Raw genomic sequence first — 22,621 nt, forward strand, 5'->3', positions numbered from 1 at the left:
CTCTCCCTCCTCCCCCCGGCGGCGGGGCATGGGGGCTGGGGTCGGTTCCTCACAGGTTGTCTCTGCCCCTCCTTCCTCCTCAGGGGGAGGAGGACTCCGCACTCGTCCCCTGCTCCACCGTGAGGTCCCTCCCACGGGAGACAGTCCTTCAGGAAGGTCTGGTCCTTGCCGCGGGCCGCAGTTCCTCACAAACTTCCCTGGCGTGGGTCCTTGCCGCGGGCCGCTCTTCAGCCACACACGGCTCCAGCGCGGGCTTTCCCATGGAGCCACGGCCATCTTGGGGGGCCTCTGCTCCACCGTTCACCTCCATGGGCTGCAGGGGCATCAACCTCCTCAGGCGCCCCTCGTCCCCCCCGACCCCGGTATCTGCAGAGCTGTTCCTCTCACGTTCCTAATCCCCCTACTCGCTGCAGGTTCCCCTTCTGAAATATTTTATCCCAGAGGCGCTGCCGCTGTCGCTGATTGCGTCGGCCTGGGCCAGAGGCGGGTCCGACTCCGAGCTGAGGGAGCTTCGAGCAGCTTCTCACAGGAGCCACCCCTGCAGCCCCTGCGCTGCTACCAAAACCCCGCCACACAAACCCGTAACAATTCCCTTTGCCAAGCAGTCAAAACCCAGTAACTAACAGGAGAACCCAACTCGTCCTCTCTTTATTTCAGACTTGGGAAAATCCCCTGCCAGAAAAAAAAAAAATCTCCTGGAAAATCCGCTAGTGTTTGTGTGAGTAGAAGGTTCCAACCTTTTGTTATTAACTTGTAAGAACGATTTCATTCCGTTTTGTCCAAGAGAGTCAGAAATACTTGCACAGAAACGCGCAGCATCTGAATGAAAGGGGTCAGAACCGCTTGAATTTGAGCTTTGTCTGGTGTGGTTGCAGGTTTTATGGCATTTAGTATCTTTAGAACAGTAAGAATCAAAGTATCTGACTTCGCATCAAAAAAACCTGCTTGTGGCTAAGGAAGATCAGGTTCAGCTCTGGAGGCACCAAAAAATCATCAGCTGTCGAACTGGACCTAAGGCATCTTTTCAAACCTTCCGTGATCTTGCTGCAATGCATGATGATGGATTTATGGATTAGAGAACAGCGTATGATGGCAAACTTGTAGCATTGGCTCTGATGTAAAAAGAGAACAAATTCTTTCCTAAAAATCAAAGTAATTCCAAATTCTTGGGATCACGCAGCCATGCCACTTGCAAAGGAAGCATTTCCCTGCCTCTCAAAGCTTGCTGTGTCCTCGATCTGCTGTCTCCCTGCTGTTAATTGATTGCAACTCCGCGTGTCCGATTAGGGCTGAGAGTTGCTCTCGCTACGTGTATCGTGCAACATACGCTGTGCACGCTCGTGCATATAGAAACGTTGATACTGTATGCGTGTACGTAGGTATGCCTGTTTGTGTGCTGACCCCAAAATCACTCGTGTTATAAAGCATCAGCCTTGAAGGCACATTCATCAAACTGTTATGTAGATCTTTTGGTTTTGCCAGATCCCTCCAAATGAGAGACTTTTTATGCAGTCTGCTGTGGCAAATAGCCCCACATTCTAATCTTTACTATCGCTCTTGCTGACTTTATCATCCCTCGCTCTTGGTGTGTGCATAAACAGGTATGTGTATGTATGTCCAGACAGTATTTAACAGGTAGAGTTGACTAAAACAACGGTAAAGAGTGGAAATTCTGGCTGTTCTGCTTCAGCTTTGGACAACTTGGCTCCAGATTCTCATCCAGAGAATGAGATGCGTTAGCAAGAGCTTGTCCTGTGCTTCAGACGACATGATGGGTGGTTTGCATACGCATCATAGTGCAGCATTCTCTATGTAACTTGTGACACCCAGGGCGCTGTCAGCCTAGTGGAGTGCGGTGACCAGCAGGTAAATCATCAGCAGCTGTTTGCGGCTGGGGTAAGGCTGACGGATTGACACGGGGGATGAGAACACGCAGTTCCTGGTGCTCTGCCTTCCTTGTGATCTGACTGTCCTAATAATACACGGGGGGGGGCGTTAAGCATCTTTAATATTTTTGTAAGCGATTAAAGGCACAAAGTAGAGCAGCAAGAGAGACTGCCCAAGTGAAATACTTTGTGCTTTATAACCCGCAAGTACCCACAGGTAGGTGCACTAGTACTCCTCTCGTGCGTTTGTTGGGGTGCAACAAAAAAGTTTTGTTCCCTTCTTGGTCTTTGGTACAGGACACAGGCAGGTCAGCAAGCTGGAAGGTTAGACCAGGGAGTAGGACTGTTTCTTCTTTTTCACTTACTGATACCTTTCTTTAGGGTTACTTTGAAAAAGAAGATTTGACCGATCAAGCCGTCAGGAGACTTTCCGTCCAAGAAAGAGCGAAGCCAGCTCTTGCCAGGACTGGAGGAAGTCCCTGTTGAGAGCGAAGCCTTCGAACCTGCGCTCGTTCTCAGACGGTGTCGATTATGTCCAAGCAAGGGGACGACTGCTACTTCTATGTCTATTCCACCTGTGACAAGGTATGTTTGGGCTTCTTTTGCTTTGGGGTTTCTTGTTGAGTTTTTAGGAGAGGAGGGGGCGGAGGCATCCAGATTTCTGTTAACTTAAGAAGCCGTTCGATTCTGCTTCCAGTGCTACTAGCATGGATAATTTTGGAGGCTGTACTGTTTTAATTTCCTCTTTGTGGGTTTCCTTTTGGTTACAGGGAGACAGCTGTTCCTTCCGCCACTGTGCGGCTGCTCTGGGAAATGAGAGAGTGTGCAGGCTGTGGCAGGAGGGTCGCTGTTTCAAGACTACCTGCAGATTCAGACACATGGAAGTCGATGTGAGTGTTTGCCTAAAGATGTGTTCTCCAACTAAATCCCTGAAAGCCTTTTTCCTTGCTGTCGGCAGACTGAATGTGCTTGTACGTGATAGATTTACTCGCTTTCAAACGATACTGGTTTCCGTTACTTGGAGGGGGCTGGGAGGAAGTTGGGGGAAGAAAAATCAATTTCTTAGGTATATCTCAGCAAGACATTTTTGTATTAGGTGCTGGCGTTGTTCTGACGTCTTGGGGTAGCACAGGGTGGGGAGGGAGAAGATGGGAAGGAAATAAGGCTCTGAAAGATAACTTGAGATAGATTCAAGCTAGGCAATTTAAGGCATTTTTTCCCTCTGAATAATCCCAGTATTTTGCACATTGTCTTAGTTTAGACCACCCTGAACTGACGTGTGCGAGCCCCCATCTTCTCCAACGGAATGACAGGAAAGCTAGATAATGTGTAGTAGTTACAGCTTACGCAAACTTTGTCGATCTGCCCTGCAATGCTTTCAGTGATAAAACTGCCCTTTGGAATGATGTTTCCGCACTGCATTGCGATAGCCCTGTCTCTGGCATGACGTGTAACTATGTCTCTTAGCAAGGCTAAGGCGAGTGTTACCATGAGCTTTTCTTTCTTTCTGTCTTCAGAAAAAATGCAGCGAGATTCCTTGCTACTGGGAGAATCAGCCAGCTGGCTGTCAAAACTCCAACTGCGCGTTCCGTCACACGAAAGGACGCTATGTTGGTGGGCGCTTCTTCCCGCCAAGCAAAAGTGAGTTTCTTGGGTCCTTTTCCTTTAAGCATTAAAGAATTAATTTTGAATATTACTTAGGAGTGGGTACAATGCCGTAGAAGGCATCAAGTAACTGCTGACTGAGGAGTGTAGGGAGAAGTGTGCAGTCACAGGCTCTCAGCTAAAGGGACTGTAATTCCGGTATTTAATTTTTTCTTTGCTGCTCAGCTTCTCTGTGCTTTGTGTGACCTTTGCACTTCAGGTTGCTTTCCCTTCATTTCATCCTTTCTGGAGGGTAGGGTGGTGAGATGAGTGTGTGAAGGGAAGCCGTTGTTCCTAGTGTGTTCGTAGGGGTGGGGAATAGGAAACTCTCACTTGAGCAGCCAGGTGGGTTATCTATGGTATCTACCGTATCTAGACAGTGAGTGCAAGGTTGGGGTGAAAGTTTTACATGGCCGAATGGGAGATGATCCTCGTCTTCCTCTAGCTACGCTTCCAAGTCGACCTGAGCCTGCAGAAGATGATGTGAAAATGGCTCAGGCGTCACTGCAGCAAAACAGACTTTCTGTCCAGTGGAGTCCCTCTCCGCAGCTGAGGGGGGTGATGAAAGGGGAAAGCTCTGAAAAGGTCCCAAGTCCTACACATCCTCCAGCCAGTTGTAATCAATGCTGCAGATGATGATGAAGATGGGTACTTTTTCCTTACTGAAGGCATTTCTACTGGAGGTGAATGTATAAATTCACAGAGTGCCTGAACTGTGTAGTGTTTAAAGCTACGGACCAGAGTCTGGAGTCTTCAATACTTTTTCCCCGGTATAGCTCTTGCTTATATGAGCCTGTCAAGTCAATACAGCTGTTTAAAAAAACCTCCCACAAACAGTTGCTTGTAGTTAAGAATACGAACAGAATATGAACCGTGGACTGAAATGTCATTGTACGAGCTGCATAAGCATGAAATGTCTTGTATAATCCCTGCTCCATAACTGAATAGGTTTTATTTTGGACGTTCAGAGCAGCTTTCTGAAGATGGAGATGAAACTAAAACACCTGTCCAGCCACGGGCAACAGAAGCCCATAGTGGAACGCGGATAATTTCCACTAGGAAAGGCAGTGCTAATACAAAGCAAGGTATTCTAGCAACTGTAGTAGGATGGCTTGGAAGGAGAACTTGACGATTAACTCCAAAGCGATATGTTCTAAAACTACGATAGAGCATCGGGTAGCTGGATGGAGTCAGTTATTTCCACGAGCTCATTCCTCTCTCCTAATGTCGTATGTCCCTTGGGTCAGACAGGTCAACTCCTCCTTGTTGACTGTTGTAAAACAAACAAAATAGAGCCACAGCGTGGAGTTTAAATGCCTGCAAATGTGTCCTTTCAAACACGGTGGGAAGAAGCCATGTCTAATGATAGAGGAACCTAATATCGTGTAGATGGATTAAAACGCTTAAAACGGTAGGTTTTACTCTGCAGGATGGGAGGAGGGTTGAAGAAGGGTGCCAGTTGCTTACCAAAATACCCATCCGTTGTATGGATTTTTTTACTGGTGAGGAGTGTTGAGAGGGTTTATTTGGAAGACTTTGGAAGGGTTCTGAGCTGTAAGAAGCTTGAGCGTGTGTGCTCTTCAACATGTGCCTTTAGGCCTCAGCTTCATTAACCATTTTCTGTTTTCAGAGGACAATTTAGATTTTGGAATAAAAACACTTGAAGAAATCAAACTGGAGAAACTAAAGGGAAAAGCAAAAAGCCAAGGTGGTGAGTTAATATCCCCTACTTGTAGTGAATACTATTGTTTCCACTTCATGGCTCCTCAACCGAAAGGTCAAGTAATAATTAAGATAATTCAGACAGGTTAGCCTGCTGGTGCTGCCTCTTTTAATGAAAACCATGCTTTTATGCTTCAAGGCCCTGGTTTGATTGCAAATATTGGGCATCTGTAGGTGCTCAGTTTGTTGTGTTGCAATAAAAGATGCAGAAGCGGTTTTTATCAGCCTGACATTATGCTGTAGCTCATCACGTATTACAGCACCTTACAGACTCTCCAATGTGCTTAATTGGACTCTCATGTTCCTGAAGTTGAGTGAGATTTGTGAATGAGCTAACGTGTCGACAGCACGTGGCAGAAGTAGCGGTTGGGTTAAGTGCAGTAGCAGCAGAGAGAGAGGCTAATGTCAATACGAGTGTCAGTATGCAAAAAAGGGGATAACTGGAAAAACCGGGCAGTAATGAAAGGGCAGACCTATAGAAGATGGTATTATACAAGTAGCCAATTTTTGAAGCGTTGACGAGGCTGACGGTGGCACTTGCGGACAGTAGCGTGCTACGAGTCTGTGTATAAGTGGTGGTGTTCAGATCTGCACAAATTCCTTTGAAAGGCAAAAAAGGTGTGGCACTACTACTACGCGTAGTCACTCGTTTCTGTGGTTTGGCTACCAGAAGAGTGCCTTTTGCTGGGAGGTGGGCTAGAAGGAGAATGCTCTTAGTGGCTACTGGTTTCTGTGCAGCGAAGAGATTAGTCTTTGGTTTAGGGGAGGAGCCTGTGATTGAAGTGAATCTTGGCGAGAGGATGGGAAAACGGAAAGCCTCCATGGGTAAGAGCTTTTTGTGAGCCGTTGTTCGGGTGCCCTCGTCTAAACGTGACTGTGTTTAGGGGTAATTTTGCTGCGTGCCGGAGGAAAATACATTTTGGCAGAGGTGTGTATTGGTGGCAGAAGTGGCAAATGTGGTTAGCAGCTGAAAGGCAAATCTAAGAAAAGATCCCTGGAAGCATTGAAGTTTGTGGCTGACTGTTCTAAAATCCTCCTCCAGAGAAACGTTCTTCAAGCATTGCTTGTTTTCTCTCTTTCTGAAGCTGGTAGAAGTGTCCTTCCGTTAAAGCGCAACCTTGCTGACAGGCTGGGGAAGAAGATAGAGGTTCTGGAGAATGCTGCCAAAGCACCAAAGAGAGGTGCAGCTACTAAGCAGACATCTGGATTTGATGCCCAGATTTTCTGTTTAGGTTCGCTGTTTGTCCTTTCTTCTAGTGGTTCTTTTTGCGTGTTGGTTGAGGGCTCAAGGTAGCTCTGAATCCCAGTGAAGTGATGGCTCTCATTGTGAAACGTGAACAGCAAATGGAGATTTATGCAGTCTGCCGAACTTTTTCTGTTCTCTCTTGTAGTTCAAGTCCCCAGGTCCCTGAAGGAGAGGCTAGGACTGCCCTCTGAACAGAGCCGTACAGAGACAGGTACGAACTGGCTTCCCAGTGTATGCCTTCCCCTTTTGTCTTTCCGTGAGCTTTCCTACAGCCCTAAAAGTTAATTTAAAGAAACCTGCCTGATTCCTCTTGCTCGAGTGCTGAAGCTGTCCTGTTTAGCCACTGTCAGAGATCTGGCTCTAGGGGGGGGTGTTGTCCACTCCTGCCTCATCAAGGTTTCTGCTTGAAAACTGCTGTGAACCGTCAGAAGCTGCAGTAAGCTTACACACAAGTAGGACAGAAGCACTGCCAGGAGCAGGAGTTTGAGATGTGAACAGAGAGACAGCGGTCTGAGAAAGTAACAAAATAAAATAGACTAATGCTTTTTGTGTCGCCACTCTCTCCGGATAGCACTAGTTTTCCAAATACAAGTGGCTTAAGGGAGGAGAATACTGTGCAGAATGGTGCTGTCCTAAGATGCATTCTTGGGATCACGCAAACCTAGTTTTCCTTAGTACTGTGACAGATTTTGGAGACTTTAAATATTGCTGGACTCTCCTTAAATGTTGGTGCTTCTCTTTTTTTTTTGATGATGACAGAGAAGGCTGCTAAGCCGGCAGGAGAGTTCCGTGTGAAAACACTGGAGGAAATTCGACTTGAGAGCGCTAATCAGAGACGAGGAGAACCTCAAGTGAAACCCCAGACTGAAGGACGTTGTAAAACAGAAGATCCCAGCTTGGGGGCAAGACCTTCCCCTGCAGTTCACGTCAAAACTTTCTCAGGCTCCCTGGCTGAAAAAACCCACAAGCGATTGGAACGAGAGAAGCAAAAACCAAAAGAGTTTCCTACCAAGACAAAAGTTGAGAGCAATCCCAAGAAGCGGAGCAGACTTGCTCCGTCTGTGCTCAGCCAAGCGTGCCCGGCAGAGCCGGCACGTAAAGCCAAGCCAGCAGGAGAAGTGCACGTTAAAACCTTGGAAGAAATCAAGCGGGAGAAAGCTCTGCGGATGCAGCAGAGTGGAGGAAAAGTGCCAGCTCCACCAGCACAACCTGAACCTGCCGCGACAGGGAGGAGGTTGTTACAGATCACAAAGCTAATAGGTAATAAGGTGATTTGATACCTGCCCTGGTGAAGCGCTTCCCCTGTCAAGCAAATTCAGTTTGCTGAGGTTTTGCTTTGCTTTTTCCTTCTGCATATCGTAGAGGGTAGAAGAGTTTAAGGCTACAAAGTCAGAAGGCAAGGAAGTGCCAGAATATGCAACCATATTATTTTCCATGAATCACGTGATAGCTTTCTGTATTTCCCACTGGAAAATTCTTCCACTGAGGAGCTTTGTAGCCTAGTTTCTTGCTTCTGTTTTTTCTGCCATCCGCTTGTGGTATGGGATCTTCCCTGGGCTGAATCCAGGCTTACCTTCCTCTTTGGCATATGTGTTGTTTAATTCAGTTATTGATGTATCTATGTTTGCAAAGCATGTATCAACTTCTTAATGTGAGGGCCAGTTTTTGTCAAAATTGGCAGAGCAGTAAAGATATCGTTAAGATTATATAAGCCACGTAAAAAGAGAATAGTGCGATTGAGGGAAAGAGAGCTCGAACGGTGCAGGGATTGCTTACTGTAGCCTTTCCCTCTGTCCCATTATTAGACGTGAGGAAATAAACACAGCAAGGAAACAGAGGTAGCCAGGATTCTTTATTTCTGCTGTTGACAAAATGATGATGTTTTGTTTTGGGGTTTTTTTGCTTGTTTTGAAGCACCTGGAAGAGAAGAAAAGATGATAGTGGAATTGAGCAAGCCTTTTCCCAAAGCTGTCTCTGCACCTGCAGAGGTGAGTCCTTTGTGAAGACATACATCTATCTGTTCATACAGTTTTTGATATATTTTGTTATGTTTTGTTTGTAACTGGCTGCATGCTCCCAGTTGGAGGGTGTTCCTACCTTTCTGCATTTGGTAAGCGCTGCAGTGCTGTCGCAAGTCCTGTCACTACTTTGAATAGCATTTCCAGACAACGTGTTAAACGCCAAGCTTTGACTTAATCTTGTTATACCTGACAGTGAATAAGAAACCCTATTAGCACCAGATAAAATCTGTGAGGTTAATGTTTTTCTTCTCCGTGACTTTATCTGTGAGACTGGAAGAAGGAGATCTTAAAATCCTGGGCAAAGAACTTTAATAGAAAAGGCTGGAGGTTTGTATTAGAGGAAACCAGTCTGTCAGGGAATGCTGTCTTGGGGGAGCTTGTATGGCTTCCTGTTGCTGAAAAAGAATGTAATAGATTACAGCTAGAGTCTTCTGCTCTATTGAAGAAGCTTGCTGTGTTGGGAATTGTAGGCTTTTGAAACTGTTTCCATAGCAAAGCATGGACCTTGTGACAGGTTACAGGCAACGTTTTCTGGGGAAAAATGTCAGCTCTGAATGGTATTAACATGCTCTGTTCCACATGGAGCTATTTCGGAGGGATTGCTACTGAGATTTTCTTAATGAAATCTCCATAGATTTTTGTCCTCTTAGTCCTCTTCTTTTGTTTCCTTCCAGCCCTCTGATCAGAGTGCAACTAATTCTAAAGTTGAAGTGAAGAGCCTTGAAGAGATAATGTGGGAGAAGCGGCAACTGAAGCAACGCCAAGAAGAGAAGCTTCAGAAGGAAGCAGCTGCTGTGCCATCTCCTATTGAACAGGCAATCAAGGGTAAAACTGCAGCATCAGGGAGTCCTGAATCCAGTGTGGTTTCAGGGTCAGCTTATCAGCTTCCAAAGAGGATATTGGTGAAATCTCCGGGAGATGGGGTTGAAAGCCCCGGAAAGGGTGCTGCCCTATCAGCAGAAGAACGGACAGCTCGACTTCTGGAATGGTTAGCTGAAAGTAAGTGTTGAGTGTATGTGAAAGAGTTACTTTAGGTCATGCTTTGAAAGAAAGGCAGAGGGTGACAATTTTCACGTTGTAACTCTGGCTCCTTTTTGTAATTTCTTTGCTCCTTCTTATGGCTTGTTGGTAAACAGAGTTTACGGTGTGGAAAATACTGCTGAGAATCTGGGAAATGGCAGTGTAATTGTGCTGGCTAAATACTTTTAACTAGAAGGGTTGTGGCGCTGTTTGAGAACCTGTTTGTTTGTTGGTTTTTTTTTTCCTGAGGCAAAGCAAGACGGTATCAGTTCTCTCTTCCTTTTACTCTAGCCACACGGCAGGGGTGCCTGAAGCCTTTGGATGGGAAAGCCACCTTCCCCACAAAGCAGCCACTGAAACGTAAGGCAGCCGAGAGCCATCCGTCTGCCGTGGCGGCTGTGAAGCCATTGAGTGCCACTGGTGGCGACGGGAAGGAGCCTTCAGCTAAAAAAGCAGCTGTGGTAAGGAGAGCGGCTGGGGCAGTAGTGGGTCCCCAGTAAAATTTATGCCCAAGTTGTAGCCTCCTCTTGGAGAAAAGATGGAAGACTGAAATGTTCTACGGGTCTCCGTTCCCTTTTAAATCCAGAAGCGGTCGACAGGACGCTTGTAGTACCTTTCTGCTTTTCACCAGGTGAATGGCAGTGTTTCCATAATGCTCTGCTACGTCCCTTAATGCTGCGTTCTTTAAAAAGACCCAAGATCGTTAGTAAACTTTAAGGGAATGCTAACTTTTCTTCAGGTGTGCCCTGGCTCTGTGTTTTGGTTAAGGCTCAGCAATGCCAGAGGAGAAGCAGCGGAGGAAGAATCTGCAAAGCAGTCTTTGACCTGTGTATCCTAAAAACCATCTTGCTTCTTCCTAGGCTGTTGTTCCGGCTTTTCCAGAGGGCAGCCTCTTCTCCATACGTGGGAGAGGAAAACCCCAAACCAGGTAACAACCACAGCTTGTTCTTTTTCTTGATCAGTGTGCCTTTCAGGTGAAACTAAGTTGTTTTTTTTTTTTTCACACGTGGAAAAATTAGAGTTTTGAGATAAATCATGCCAAAATCCAGCAGAGGAAAAATTTGTCTGAAATAATAAGTTTCTAGCAGCTGGCTGGACTGCTTATCTAGATTGTTGTCTGAAAACGCTGCAAGTTGGTACAGCTTTTCAGTGGCTTCTTGGGTTTTCTGAACGCCTGCAGAGGTTGACTTGGTAACATTTTTGCAGTCAAATTAGCAAAGGTGGCAAAGTGTCTCTGGCGACAAAAATGGAACCTTCTTTGCCAGACCCCAGGTGCTGTGTCTTTGCGGATAAATCCCCAAACTGCAAAATGTACCTGCTGATACATTGGACTCTAGAAGTAGCCCCAGGTTAATTGAATAACAATCCCTGCGTAAGGCTGAGGTGTAGGAGGGATTAACTACCATTTTAAGAGCTGGTTTGCAGAAAACATCTCTCTGCTTAAGGAATGCCATCCACTGATTTGCTCTCTTTCTTGTTCTTCCCAGTCCTGAACTGCACATTGGAAGCCAGGCAGACTCTGTGGCACAGTCAGAGGCCTCAAGCTCGACCTCAGCTTCCTCACAAGTAGCCGTAAAGAAACGCCGGTTGAGCTTCTCAGGGGCCTGGGAAGCCACCTTCTCTGTAGAAGACAACTTTGAAAAGTTCCCTTGGGAAATCTCAGGAGGCAAACAGGAAGACAAAATTGACATGGACCCAGAGAATGATGAGGAGGACTTCTTCATGGAAATTGGTGAATTGATTGACGGCTGAAAATAAAGAAAGAAAGAAATTGAAACTGATTATTTTGTTGGCTACCCAGAGGTGATTCTTTTTCTAGCTGAGGCTTTGCAAGGAGTCTTAAAGCACAGGTGAACTGGTAGACATCGGGAGTATGTGCAGGCAGTTGTCCTAAACTTCCCTGCTGGTCAGACATGCGGTCTGAATTTGTGACCCTGCAGAAGACAGCTGAGACTGGGGTCTATTGTGTACCCTGCCACCAGGGATCGTTTTCCCTAGCAGCTACCTTTTGAATCATTGTCTTAAATTTTTGAAGAACTTGAGTCTCTTCTCTTCCTACGAGGATTTGTGAAGGTGGGGCAGCCCTCAGGCATTTGCTGCTGGCAGAGGAAAAATCGGTTGTGGGAGTGGATTGTCAATACTTTCTCTTTGGAAGAAAACACTTGCGTGCTTTGATAATCCACTGTGCTGTCTTCGTTCCTAGAGGAAAGGTCTGAAACCAAAACTGAGCAAACTGCTGTTGCGGCTCCAGAAGGGTCACCCAGCCCCAAGCTGCCGACGCTTTATCCTGCCAAAGGACTTTCTCCCGCTGAGACTTCTGCCAGCATGGGTCGGTCGGTCGTGGACTTTGGGAGAGAGGAAGAGCGCGCGAGAGCCCGGCGAGGAAGGCTTCCCCCTCGCTGCTTCCCTCCTCCTGCTCTGTCGTCAGCCTTCGCTGTCCCCGGCCTAGGCGCTGTCCATGGAGATGGGGTTTGGTGTACGCCATGGTTTCTGTAAATATTTTAGTCTTCCCTGTTATGCTCGTATTCTCCTGAAGGTCCTGTATGAAACGTAGCCTGGCTGCCTCCGCCTTCACCGGTAGTTGAGCTGTTCCCCATGACAGCAGTTAACAGCGTTTTTACCGAACCCTGGCGCAGGAAAGGTGCGGGTGCATGGTCTGTCTGTGGGGCGTCCTTAACGCTCCGCTCCAGAACCTCATCTTCCACTAGCTGCAGAACGTGAGTACCGCCGGGCTGCCGCGGCTTCGGCCCCGTGTGAGAGGAGCGTCCCGGTGCTTCTTGCGCAGGGCCCTTCGAGCCGTGTGGGGAGCGGGGCGGCACGCCGGGCGGGTCTTTCCGAGTTCAGGATGGGGTTTTTGGAGCCGGTCTCGCTTGAACTGAAGAACTTGCTGTCGTTGCGATCCGTGAGAAGAACAGCTAGTTCCGAGCTGGGCGTTTTTCCTTCTCACCTTAAGGAGTTACCTTTGTAAGAGGCGTTTGCTCTTGCAGTCGGGTGTGCAGGGCTGTTTTCCGTGACAGTCTTAAAGCCTGTGCTGTTGCGTGTTCGCCAGTGAAGGCAGAGAGGATTTCCGAAATAGTCTACCACCTTAAAAATGACCGAGGACGTAACCGAAACCACGCGGGAGAGTTACTGCCTCTTAATGCAGAAGGAGAGGACAACGTTGTGTGGAGGGTTTATGTTCCTGTTGTGCTCTCCCCCTCCATCGTTTTGCAGAGGTCCAGGACCCAGGTGTGGCTTTATGAGCAAGTGAACATGCGGCTAGAAGGCTGCATCATTGTGAGTATCGGGATGTCTTTGGATTGGGTATTTTGTTGGTTGTTCTTCAAAGTCATAAAACCGTTTCTTCCTGCCAGGAAAAGCTAGCATGGGGGGTGGAAATACCTCGTGCCTCTCCAATTGATAGTCTTAATTGTCCAGCCCACGTCAGCACAGCTCACGATAGCTTGTGTCGTCGTTGCTGAAGTTTAGAGCAGGGCACGTAGCTCAGCGAAGGCTCTTGTTGCTGATTTTTAGGGCTTTGATGAATATATGAACTTGGTGCCGGACGACGCAGAGGAAATTCACTCCAAACCAAAATCAAGGAAAGAGCTGGGTATGTCAGTATGTCTGTGTAAGCCGAGCGATGCCTGAAACCTGGCTGCGTGAGCCTTCCCCGTAGCAAGGCTTTAAAGCACGAAACGTGTGGAGAGGGTTGAGTTTGGAGTCCAGTGAGCGGATACTGGCTAGGTCTCGGTTCCTGCTGTTTCTTGAGCTGGTGGCTTTGTTGAACGTGAAGGAGAAAGAATCTGCCTCTGCCTGCGACGAGTCTTTGTCTTTCAAATGTGTGTAACAACGGATGGACTGCGCTGCACTTTTTCTGCAGCCCGGGTGGCTGGAGGGGTCCAGTTGTACTCCTGCTCAGGAATATGGAAGGCGACAAGCGAAATGCTGAGCTGCTTGGACATTCAAAAGAGCTAGATCTGAGGGGATTTCTCTTGTTCCCCGCATGGTGGTGGATATAGTAAAGTTGCACTGTACAGGTGTGTCTCACTTCCTAGGGAAAAGAAATGGCACCTTCTAGACCGTGAATTCCTCCTGATTTGTGTTGGAATGCCTCTGCTGGGCAAAGCAGTGGTCCTTAATGGCCTTCCATTTAAGAGTTGGCTTGTGCAAACCGCAGCAATCGTGCTTGAAATTTCCTTTAATTATCAATGGCATCAGCAACACATCCAGTAATTTCTAGGAGGAGATGCGTAGGAATCTATATGACACAAGAGTCTGTTTTTGAAGGTGCTAAGGGTGAAAAGTGAATAGTCCCATCAATACTGAAGAAGGGAAGGAAACCTCGCGCTTAACAACTGGTCTCACTGCTGTTGTGGTTGAAGCCCAGCCGGTAACAAAGCACCACGCAGGCGCTTGCTCACTCTCCTCTCCCCCCGCCGCCCCGGGCCACGGTGGGACGAGCAGAAAACATAAGGCAGGCTCGTGGGTCGAGATAAGGACTGGGAGAGATCACTCACCCCTTATGGTCACGGGCAAAAGACAGGCTCAACTTGGGGAAGAAACAAAATCCATTTAGTTTACTGCAAACCCAAACAAGCCAAGGCTATTAGGAAGGAAAACCAAACCTGCGAACACCTGCCCCCCACCCCTCCCTCCTTCCCGCCTCAACTCCACTCCCGGGTTTCTCTCCCTCCTCCCCCCGGCGGCGGGGCATGGGGGCTGGGGTCGGTTCCTCACAGGTTGTCTCTGCCCCTCCTTCCTCCTCAGGGGGAGGAGGACTCCGCACTCGTCCCCTGCTCCACCGTGAGGTCCCTCCCACGGGAGACAGTCCTTCAGGAAGGTCTGGTCCTTGCCGCGGGCCGCAGTTCCTCACAAACTTCCCTGGCGTGGGTCCTTGCCGCGGGCCGCTCTTCAGCCACACACGGCTCCAGCGCGGGCTTTCCCATGGAGCCACGGCCATCTTGGGGGGCCTCTGCTCCACCGTTCACCTCCATGGGCTGCAGGGGCATCAACCTCCTCAGGCGCCCCTCGTCCCCCCCGACCCCGGTATCTGCAGAGCTGTTCCTCTCACGTTCCTAATCCCCCTACTCGCTGCAGGTTCCCCTTCTGAAATATTTTATCCCAGAGGCGCTGCCGCTGTCGCTGATTGCGTCGGCCTGGGCCAGAGGCGGGTCCGACTCCGAGCTGAGGGAGCTTCGAGCAGCTTCTCACAGGAGCCACCCCTGCAGCCCCTGCGCTGCTACCAAAACCCCGCCACACAAACCCGTAACAATTCCCTTTGCCAAGCAGTCAAAACCCAGTAACTAACAGGAGAACCCAACTCGTCCTCTCTTTATTTCAGACTTGGGAAAATCCCCTGCCAGAAAAAAAAAAAATCTCCTGGAAAATCCGCTAGTGTTTGTGTGAGTAGAAGGTTCCAACCTTTTGTTATTAACTTGTAAGAACGATTTCATTCCGTTTTGTCCAAGAGAGTCAGAAATACTTGCACAGAAACGCGCAGCATCTGAATGAAAGGGGTCAGAACCGCTTGAATTTGAGCTTTGTCTGGTGTGGTTGCAGGTTTTATGGCATTTAGTATCTTTAGAACAGTAAGAATCAAAGTATCTGACTTCGCATCAAAAAAACCTGCTTGTGGCTAAGGAAGATCAGGTTCAGCTCTGGAGGCACCAAAAAATCATCAGCTGTCGAACTGGACCTAAGGCATCTTTTCAAACCTTCCGTGATCTTGCTGCAATGCATGATGATGGATTTATGGATTAGAGAACAGCGTATGATGGCAAACTTGTAGCATTGGCTCTGATGTAAAAAGAGAACAAATTCTTTCCTAAAAATCAAAGTAATTCCAAATTCTTGGGATCACGCAGCCATGCCACTTGCAAAGGAAGCATTTCCCTGCCTCTCAAAGCTTGCTGTGTCCTCGATCTGCTGTCTCCCTGCTGTTAATTGATTGCAACTCCGCGTGTCCGATTAGGGCTGAGAGTTGCTCTCGCTACGTGTATCGTGCAACATACGCTGTGCACGCTCGTGCATATAGAAACGTTGATACTGTATGCGTGTACGTAGGTATGCCTGTTTGTGTGCTGACCCCAAAATCACTCGTGTTATAAAGCATCAGCCTTGAAGGCACATTCATCAAACTGTTATGTAGATCTTTTGGGTTTGCCGGTTCCCTCCAAATGAGAGACTTTTTATGCAGTCTGCTGTGGCAAATCTTTACTATCGCTCTTGCTGACTTTATCATCCCTCGCTCTTGGTGTGTGCATAAACAGGTATGTGTATATATGTCCAGACAGTATTTAACAGGTAGAGTTGACTAAAACAACGGTAAAGAGTGGAAATTCTGGCTGTTCTGCTTCAGCTTTGGACAACTTGGCTCCAGATTCTCATCCAGAGAATGAGATGCGTTAGCAAGAGCTTGTCCTGTGCTTCAGACGACATGATGGGTGGTTTGCATACGCATCATAGTGCAGCATTCTCTATGTAACTTGTGACACCCAGGGCGCTGTCAGCCTAGTGGAGTGCGGTGACCAGCAGGTAAATCATCAGCAGCTGTTTGCGGCTGGGGTAAGGCTGACGGATTGACAAGGGGGATGAGAACACGCAGTTCCTGGTGCTCTGCCTTCCTTGTGATCTGACTGTCCTAATAATACACGGGGGGGGCGTTAAGCATCTTTAATATTTTTGTAAGCGATTAAAGGCACAAAGTAGAGCAGCAAGAGAGACTGCCCAAGTGAAATACTTTGTGCTTTATAACCCGCAAGTACCCACAGGTAGGTGCACTAGTACTCCTCTCGTGCGTTTGTTGGGGTGCAACAAAAAAGTTTCGTTCCCTTCTTGGTCTTTGGTACAGGACACATGCAGGTCAGCAAGCTGGAAGGTTAGACCAGGGAGTAGGACTGTTTCTTCTTTTTCACTTACTGATACCTTTCTTTAGGGTTACTTTGAAAAAGAAGATTTGACCGATCAAGCCGTCAGGAGACTTTCCGTCCAAGAAAGAGCGAAGCCAGCTCTTGCCAGGACTGGAGGAAGTCCCTGTTGAGAGCGAAGCCTTCGAACCTGCGCTCGTTCTCAGACGGTGTCGATTATGTCCAAGCAAGGGGACGACTGCTACTTCTATGTCTATTCCACCTGTGACAAGGTATGTTTGGGCTTCTTTTGCTTTGGGGTTTCTTGTTGAGTTTTTAGGAGAGGAGGGGGCGGAGGCATCCAGATTTCTGTTAACTTAAGAAGCCGTTCGATTCTGCTTCCAGTGCTACTAGCATGGATAATTTTGGAGGCTGTACTGTTTTAATTTCCTCTTTGTGGGTTTCCTTTTGGTTACAGGGAGACAGCTGTTCCTTCCGCCACTGTGCGGCTGCTCTGGGAAATGAGAGAGTGTGCAGGCTGTGGCAGGAGGGTCGCTGTTTCAAGACTACCTGCAGATTCAGACACATGGAAGTCGATGTGAGTGTTTGCCTAAAGATGTGTTCTCCCGCTAAATCCCTGAAAGCCTTTTTCCTTGCTGTCGGCAGACTGAATGTGCTTGTACGTGATAGATTTACTCGCTTTCAAATGATACTGGTTTCCGTTACTTGGAGGGGGCTGGGAGGAAGTTGGGGGAAGAAAAATCAATTTCTTAGGTATATCTCAGCAAGACATTTTTGTATTAGGTGCTGGCGTTGTTCTGACGTCTTGGGGTAGCACAGGGTGGGGAGGGAGAAGATGGGAAGGAAATAAGGCTCTGAAAGATAACTTGAGATAGATTCAAGCTAGGCAATTTAAGGCATTTTTTCCCTCTGAATAATCCCAGTATTTTGCACATTGTCTTAGTTTAGACCACCCTGAACTGACGTGTGCGAGCCCCCATCTTCTCCAACGGAATGACAGGAAAGCTAGATAATATGTAGTAGTTACAGCTTACGCAAACTTTGTCGATCTGCCCTGCAATGCTTTCGGTGATAAACTGCATCTTTGGAATGATGTTTCCGCACTGCACTGCGATAGCCCTGTCTCTGGCATGACGTGTAACTATGTCTCTTAGCAAGGCTAAGGCGAGTGTTACCATGAGCTTTTCTTTCTTTCTGTCTTCAGAAAAAACGCAGCGAGGTTCCTTGCTACTGGGAGAATCAGCCAGCTGGCTGTCAAAACTCCAACTGTGCGTTCCGTCACACGAAAGGACGCTATGTTGGTGGGCGCTTCTTCCCGCCAAGCAAAAGTGAGTTTCTTGGGTCCTTTTCCTTTAAGCATTAAAGAATTAATTTTGAATATTACTTAGGAGTGGGTACAATGCCGTAGAAGGCATCAAGTAACTGCTGACTGAGGAGTGTAGGGAGAAGTGTGCAGTCACAGGCTCTCAGCTAAAGGGACTGTAATTCCGGTATTTAATTTTTTCTTTGCTGCTCAGCTTCTCTGTGCTTTGTGTGACCTTTGCACTTCAGGTTGCTTTCCCTTCATTTCATCCTTTCTGGAGGGTAGGGTGGTGAGATGAGTGTGTGAAGGGAAGCCGTTGTTCCTAGTGTGTTCGTAGGGGTGGGGAATAGGAAACTCTGACTTGAGCAGCCAGGTGGGTTATCTATGGTATCTACCGTATCTAGACAGTGAGTGCAAGGTTGGGGTGAAAGTTTTACATGGCCGAATGGGAGATGATCCTCGTCTTCCTCTAGCTACGCTTCCAAGTCGACCTGAGCCTGCAGAAGATGATGAGAAAATGGCTCAGGCGTCACTGCAGCAAAACAGACTTTCTGTCCAGTGGAGTCCCTCTCTGCAGCTGAGGGGGGTGATGAAAGGGGAAAGCTCTGAAAAGGTCCCAAGTCCTACACATCCTCCAGCCAGTTGTAATCAATGCTGCAGATGATGATGAAGATGGGTACTTTTTCCTTACTGAAGGCATTTCTACTGGAGGTGAATGTATAAATTCACAGAGTGCCTGAACTGTGTAGTGTTTAAAGCTACGGACCAGAGTCTGGAGTCTTCAATACTTTTTCCCCGGTATAGCTCTTGCTTATATGAGCCTGTCAAGTCAATACAGCTGTTTAAAAAAACCTCCCACAAACAGTTGCTTGTAGTTAAGAATACGAACAGAATATGAACCGTGGACTGAAATGTCATCGTACGAGCTGCATAAGCATGAAATGTCTTGTATAATCCCTGCTCCATAACTGAATAGGTTTTATTTTGGACTTTCAGAGCAGCTTTCTGAAGATGGAGGTGAAACTAAAACACCTGTCCAGCCACGGGCAACAGAAGCCCATAGTGGAACGCGGATAATTTCCACTAGGAAAGGCAGTGCTAATACAAAGCAAGGTATTCTAGCAGCTGTAGTAGGATGGCTTGGAAGGAGAACTTGACGATTAACTCCAAAGCGATATGTTCTAAAACTACGATAGAGCGTCGGGTAGCTGGATGGAGTCAGTTATTTCCACGAGCTCATTCCTCTCTCCTAATGTCGTATGTCCCTTGGGTCAGACAGGTCAACTCCTCCTTGTTGACTGTTGTAAAACAAACAAAATAGAGCCACAGCATGGAGTTTAAATGCCTGCAAATGTGTCCTTTCAAACACTGTGGGAAGAAGCCATGTCTAATGATAGAGGAATCTAATATCGTGTAGATGGATTAAAACGCTTAAAACGGTAGGTTTTACTCTGCAGGATGGGAGGAGGGTTGAAGAAGGGTGCCAGTTGCTTACCAAAATACCCATCCGTTGTATGGATTTTTTTACTGGTGAGGAGTGTTGAGAGGGTTTATTTGGAAGACTTTGGAAGGGTTCTGAGCTGTAAGAAGCTTGAGCGTGTGTGCTCTTCAACATGTGCCTTTAGGCCTCAGCTTCATTAACCATTTTCTGTTTTCAGAGGACAATTTAGATTTTGGAATAAAAACACTTGAAGAAATCAAACTGGAGAAACTAAAGGGAAAAGCAAAAAGCCAAGGTGGTGAGTTAATATCCCCTACTTGTAGTGAATACTATTGTTTCCACTTCATGGCTCCTCAACCGAAAGGTCAAGTAATAATTAAGATAATTCAGACAGGTTAGCCTGCTGGTGCTGCCTCTTTTAATGAAAACCATGCTTTTATGCTTCAAGGCCCTGGTTTGATTGCAAATATTGGGCATCTGTAGGTGCTCAGTTTGTTGTGTTGCAATAAAAGATGCAGAAGCGGTTTTTATCAGCCTGACATTATGCTGTAGCTCATCACGTATTACAGCACCTTACAGACTCTCCAATGTGCTTAATTGGACTCTCATGTTCCTGAAGTTGAGTGAGATTTGTGAATGAGCTAACGTGTCGACAGCACGTGGCAGAAGTAGCGGTTGGGTTAAGTGCAGTAGCAGCAGAGAGAGAGGCTAATGTCAATACGAGTGTCAGTATGCAAAAAAGGGGATAACTGGAAAAACCGGGCAGTAATGAAAGGGCAGACCTACAGAAGATGGTATTATACAAGTAGCCAATTTTTGAAGCGTTGACGAGGCTGACGGTGGCACTTGCGGACAGTAGCGTGCTACGAGTCTGTGTATAAGTGGTGGTGTTCAGATCTGCACAAATTCCTTTGAAAGGCAAAAAAGGTGTGGCACTACTACTACGCATAGTCACTCGTTTCTGTGGTTTGGCTACCAGAAGAGTGCCTTTTGCTGGGAGGTGGGCTAGAAGGAGAATGCTCTTAGTGGCTACTGGTTTCTGTGCAGCGAAGAGATTAGTCTTTGGTTTAGGGGAGGAGCCTGTGATTGAAGTGAATCTTGGCGAGAGGATGGGAAAACGGAAAGCCTCCATGGGTAAGAGCTTTTTGTGAGCCGTTGTTCGGGTGCCCTCGTCTAAACGTGACTGTGTTTAGGGGTAATTTTGCTGCGTGCCGGAGGAAAATACATTTTGGCAGAGGTGTGTATTGGCGGCAGAAGTGGCAAATGTGGTTAGCAGCTGAAAGGCAAATCTAAGAAAAGATCCCTGGAAGCATTGAAGTTTGTGGCTGACTGTTCTAAAATCCTCCTCCAGAGAAACGTTCTTCAAGCATTGCTTGTTTTCTCTCTTTCTGAAGCTGGTAGAAGTGTCCTTCCGTTAAAGCGCAACCTTGCTGACAGGCTGGGGAAGAAGATAGAGGTTCTGGAGAATGCTGCCAAAGCACCAAAGAGAGGTGCAGCTACTAAGCAGACATCTGGATTTGATGCCCAGATTTTGTGTTTAGGTTCGCTGTTTGTCCTTTCTTCTAGTGGTTCCTTTTGCGTGTTGGTTGAGGGCTCAAGGTAGCTCTGAATCCCAGTGAAGTGATGGCTCTCATTGTGAAACGTGAACAGCAAATGGAGATTTATGCAGTCTGCCGAACTTTTTCTGTTCTCTCTTGTAGTTCAAGTCCCCAGGTCCCTGAAGGAGAGGCTAGGACTGCCCTCTGAACAGAGCCGTACAGAGACAGGTACAAACTGGCTTCCCAGTGTATGCCTTCCCCTTTTGTCTTTCCATGAGCTTTCCTACAGCCCTAAAAGTTAATTTAAAAAAGCCTGCCTGATTCCTCTTGCTCGAGTGCTGAAGCTGTCCTGTTTAGCTGCTGGCTAAATACACTTTTAACTAGAAGGATTGGGGTGCTTTGAAGAGAACCTGTTTGTTTCCTGGGTTTTTTTCCTGAGGCAGAGCAAGACGGTATCAGTTCTCTCTTCCTTTTACTCTAGCCAAACCGAAGGTGTGCCTGAAGCCTTTGGATGGGAAAGCCACCTTCCCCAGAAAGCAGCCACTGAAACGTAAGGCAGCCGAGAGTCATCCGTCTGCCGTGGTGGTGGCTGTGAAGCCACCGAGTGCCACTGGTGGCGACGGGAAGGAGCCTTCAGCTAAAAAAGCAGCTGTGGTAAGGAGAGCGGCTGGGGCAGTAGTGGGTCCCTAGTAAAATTTATGCCCAAGTTGTAGCCTCCTCTTGGAGAAAAGATGGAAGACTGAAATGTTCTACGGGTCTCCGTTCCCTTTTAAATCTAGAAGCGGTCGACAGGATGCTTGTAGTACCTTTCTGCTTTTCACCAGGTGAATGGCAGTGTTTCCATAATGCTCTGCTACGTCCCTTAATGCTGCGTTCTTTAAAAAGACCCAAGGTTGTTAGTAAACTTTAAGGGAATGCTAACTTTTCTTCAGGTGTGCCCTGGCTCTGTATTTTGGTTAAGGCTCAGCAATGCCAGAGGAGAAGCAGCCGAGGAAGAATCTGCAAAGCAGTCTTTGACCTGTGTATCCTAAAAACCATCTTGCTTCTTCCTAGGCTGTTGTTCCGGCTTTTCCAGAGGGCAGCCTCTTCTCCAGACGCGGGAGAGGAAAACCCCAAACCAGGTAAGAACCACAACTTGTCCTTTTCCTTGATCAGTGTGCCTTTCACGTCAAGCTAAGTTGTGGTTGGTTTTTTTTCACACGTGGAAAAATTAGAGTTTTGAGATAATTCATGCCAAAATCCAGCAGAGGAAAAATTCGTCTGAAATAATAAGTTTCTAGCAGCTGGCTGGACTGCTTATTTAGATTCTTGTCTGAAAATGCTGCAAGTTGGTACAGCTTTTCAGTGGCTTCTTGGGTTTTCTGAACGCCTGCGGAGGTTGACTTGGTAACCTTTTTGCAGTCAAATTAGTAAAGGTGGCAAAGTGTCTCTGGCGACAAAAATGGAACCTTCTTTGCCAGACCCCAGGTGCTGTGTCTTTGCGGATAAATCCCCAAACTGCAAAATGTACCTGCTGATACATTGGACTCTAGAAGCAGCCCCAGGTTAATTGACTAACAATCCCTGTGTAAGGCTGAGGGGTAGGAGGGATTAACTACTATTTTAAGAGCTGCTTTGCAGAAAACATCTCTCTGCTTAAGGAATGTCATCCACTGATTTGCTCTCTTTCTTGTTCTTCCCAGTCCTGAACTGCATACTGGAAGCCTGGCAGACTCTGTGGCACCGTCAGAGGTCTCAAGCTCGACCTCAGCTTCCTCACGAGTAGCAGTAAAGACGGACGGGTTGAGCTCCACAGGGGCCTGGGAAGCAGCCTTCTCTGCGGAAGACGACTTTGAGCAGTTTCTTTGGGAGATCTCGGGAGGCAAACTGGAAGAGATAATTGACCCGGACCCAGAGAAGGATGAGGATGAGCTCCTCATGGAACTTGCTGAAATGCTGGACATCTGAAGCGC

At 47.4% G+C, this 22,621-nt stretch overlaps 2 protein-coding genes across 2 annotated transcripts; both read left to right on the forward strand.

The window, feature by feature from the left end:
* The first annotated feature begins 2,417 nt into the window (after positions 1-2,417).
* On the forward strand, positions 2,418-11,291 carry LOC142044003 (zinc finger CCCH domain-containing protein 11A-like). The gene is made up of 12 exons (XM_075055948.1): positions 2,418-2,471; positions 2,657-2,776; positions 3,404-3,527; positions 5,161-5,312; positions 6,220-6,433; positions 6,644-6,709; positions 7,258-7,758; positions 8,413-8,486; positions 9,194-9,518; positions 9,831-10,000; positions 10,400-10,467; positions 11,027-11,291. Exons 1-12 carry the CDS (start codon positions 2,418-2,420, stop codon positions 11,289-11,291), a joined length of 2,133 nt encoding a protein of 710 aa, XP_074912049.1.
* Positions 11,292-17,663: 6,372 nt separating this feature from the next.
* LOC142044004 (zinc finger CCCH domain-containing protein 11A-like) lies at positions 17,664-22,616 on the forward strand (the record flags this gene model as incomplete). Its single annotated transcript, XM_075055949.1, has 6 exons — positions 17,664-17,715; positions 19,349-19,429; positions 20,832-20,897; positions 21,151-21,323; positions 21,723-21,790; positions 22,352-22,616. Coding segments are annotated over 6 exons (705 nt in total), but the record flags the coding sequence as incomplete, so codon positions are not given.
* Positions 22,617-22,621: the final 5 nt, after the last annotated feature.

This window comes from Buteo buteo, chromosome 23, assembly GCF_964188355.1.
Source record: "Buteo buteo chromosome 23, bButBut1.hap1.1, whole genome shotgun sequence".
NCBI lineage: Eukaryota > Metazoa > Chordata > Aves > Accipitriformes > Accipitridae > Buteo > Buteo buteo.

What these genes read in the sequence shown, in the direction of transcription:
- LOC142044003 (XM_075055948.1), top strand. Translation starts at nt 2,418, where the DNA reads ATGTCCAAGCAAGGGGACGACTGCTACTTCTATGTCTATTCCACCTGT. An exon ending in CTTCTTCCCGCCAAGCAAAA is followed by an intron (nt 3,528 to 5,160) that starts GTGAGTTTCTTG and finishes TTCTGTTTTCAG; the next exon opens with AGGACAATTTAGATTTTGGA. An exon ending in CTGTCTCTGCACCTGCAGAG is followed by an intron (nt 8,487 to 9,193) that starts GTGAGTCCTTTG and finishes GTTTCCTTCCAG; the next exon opens with CCCTCTGATCAGAGTGCAAC.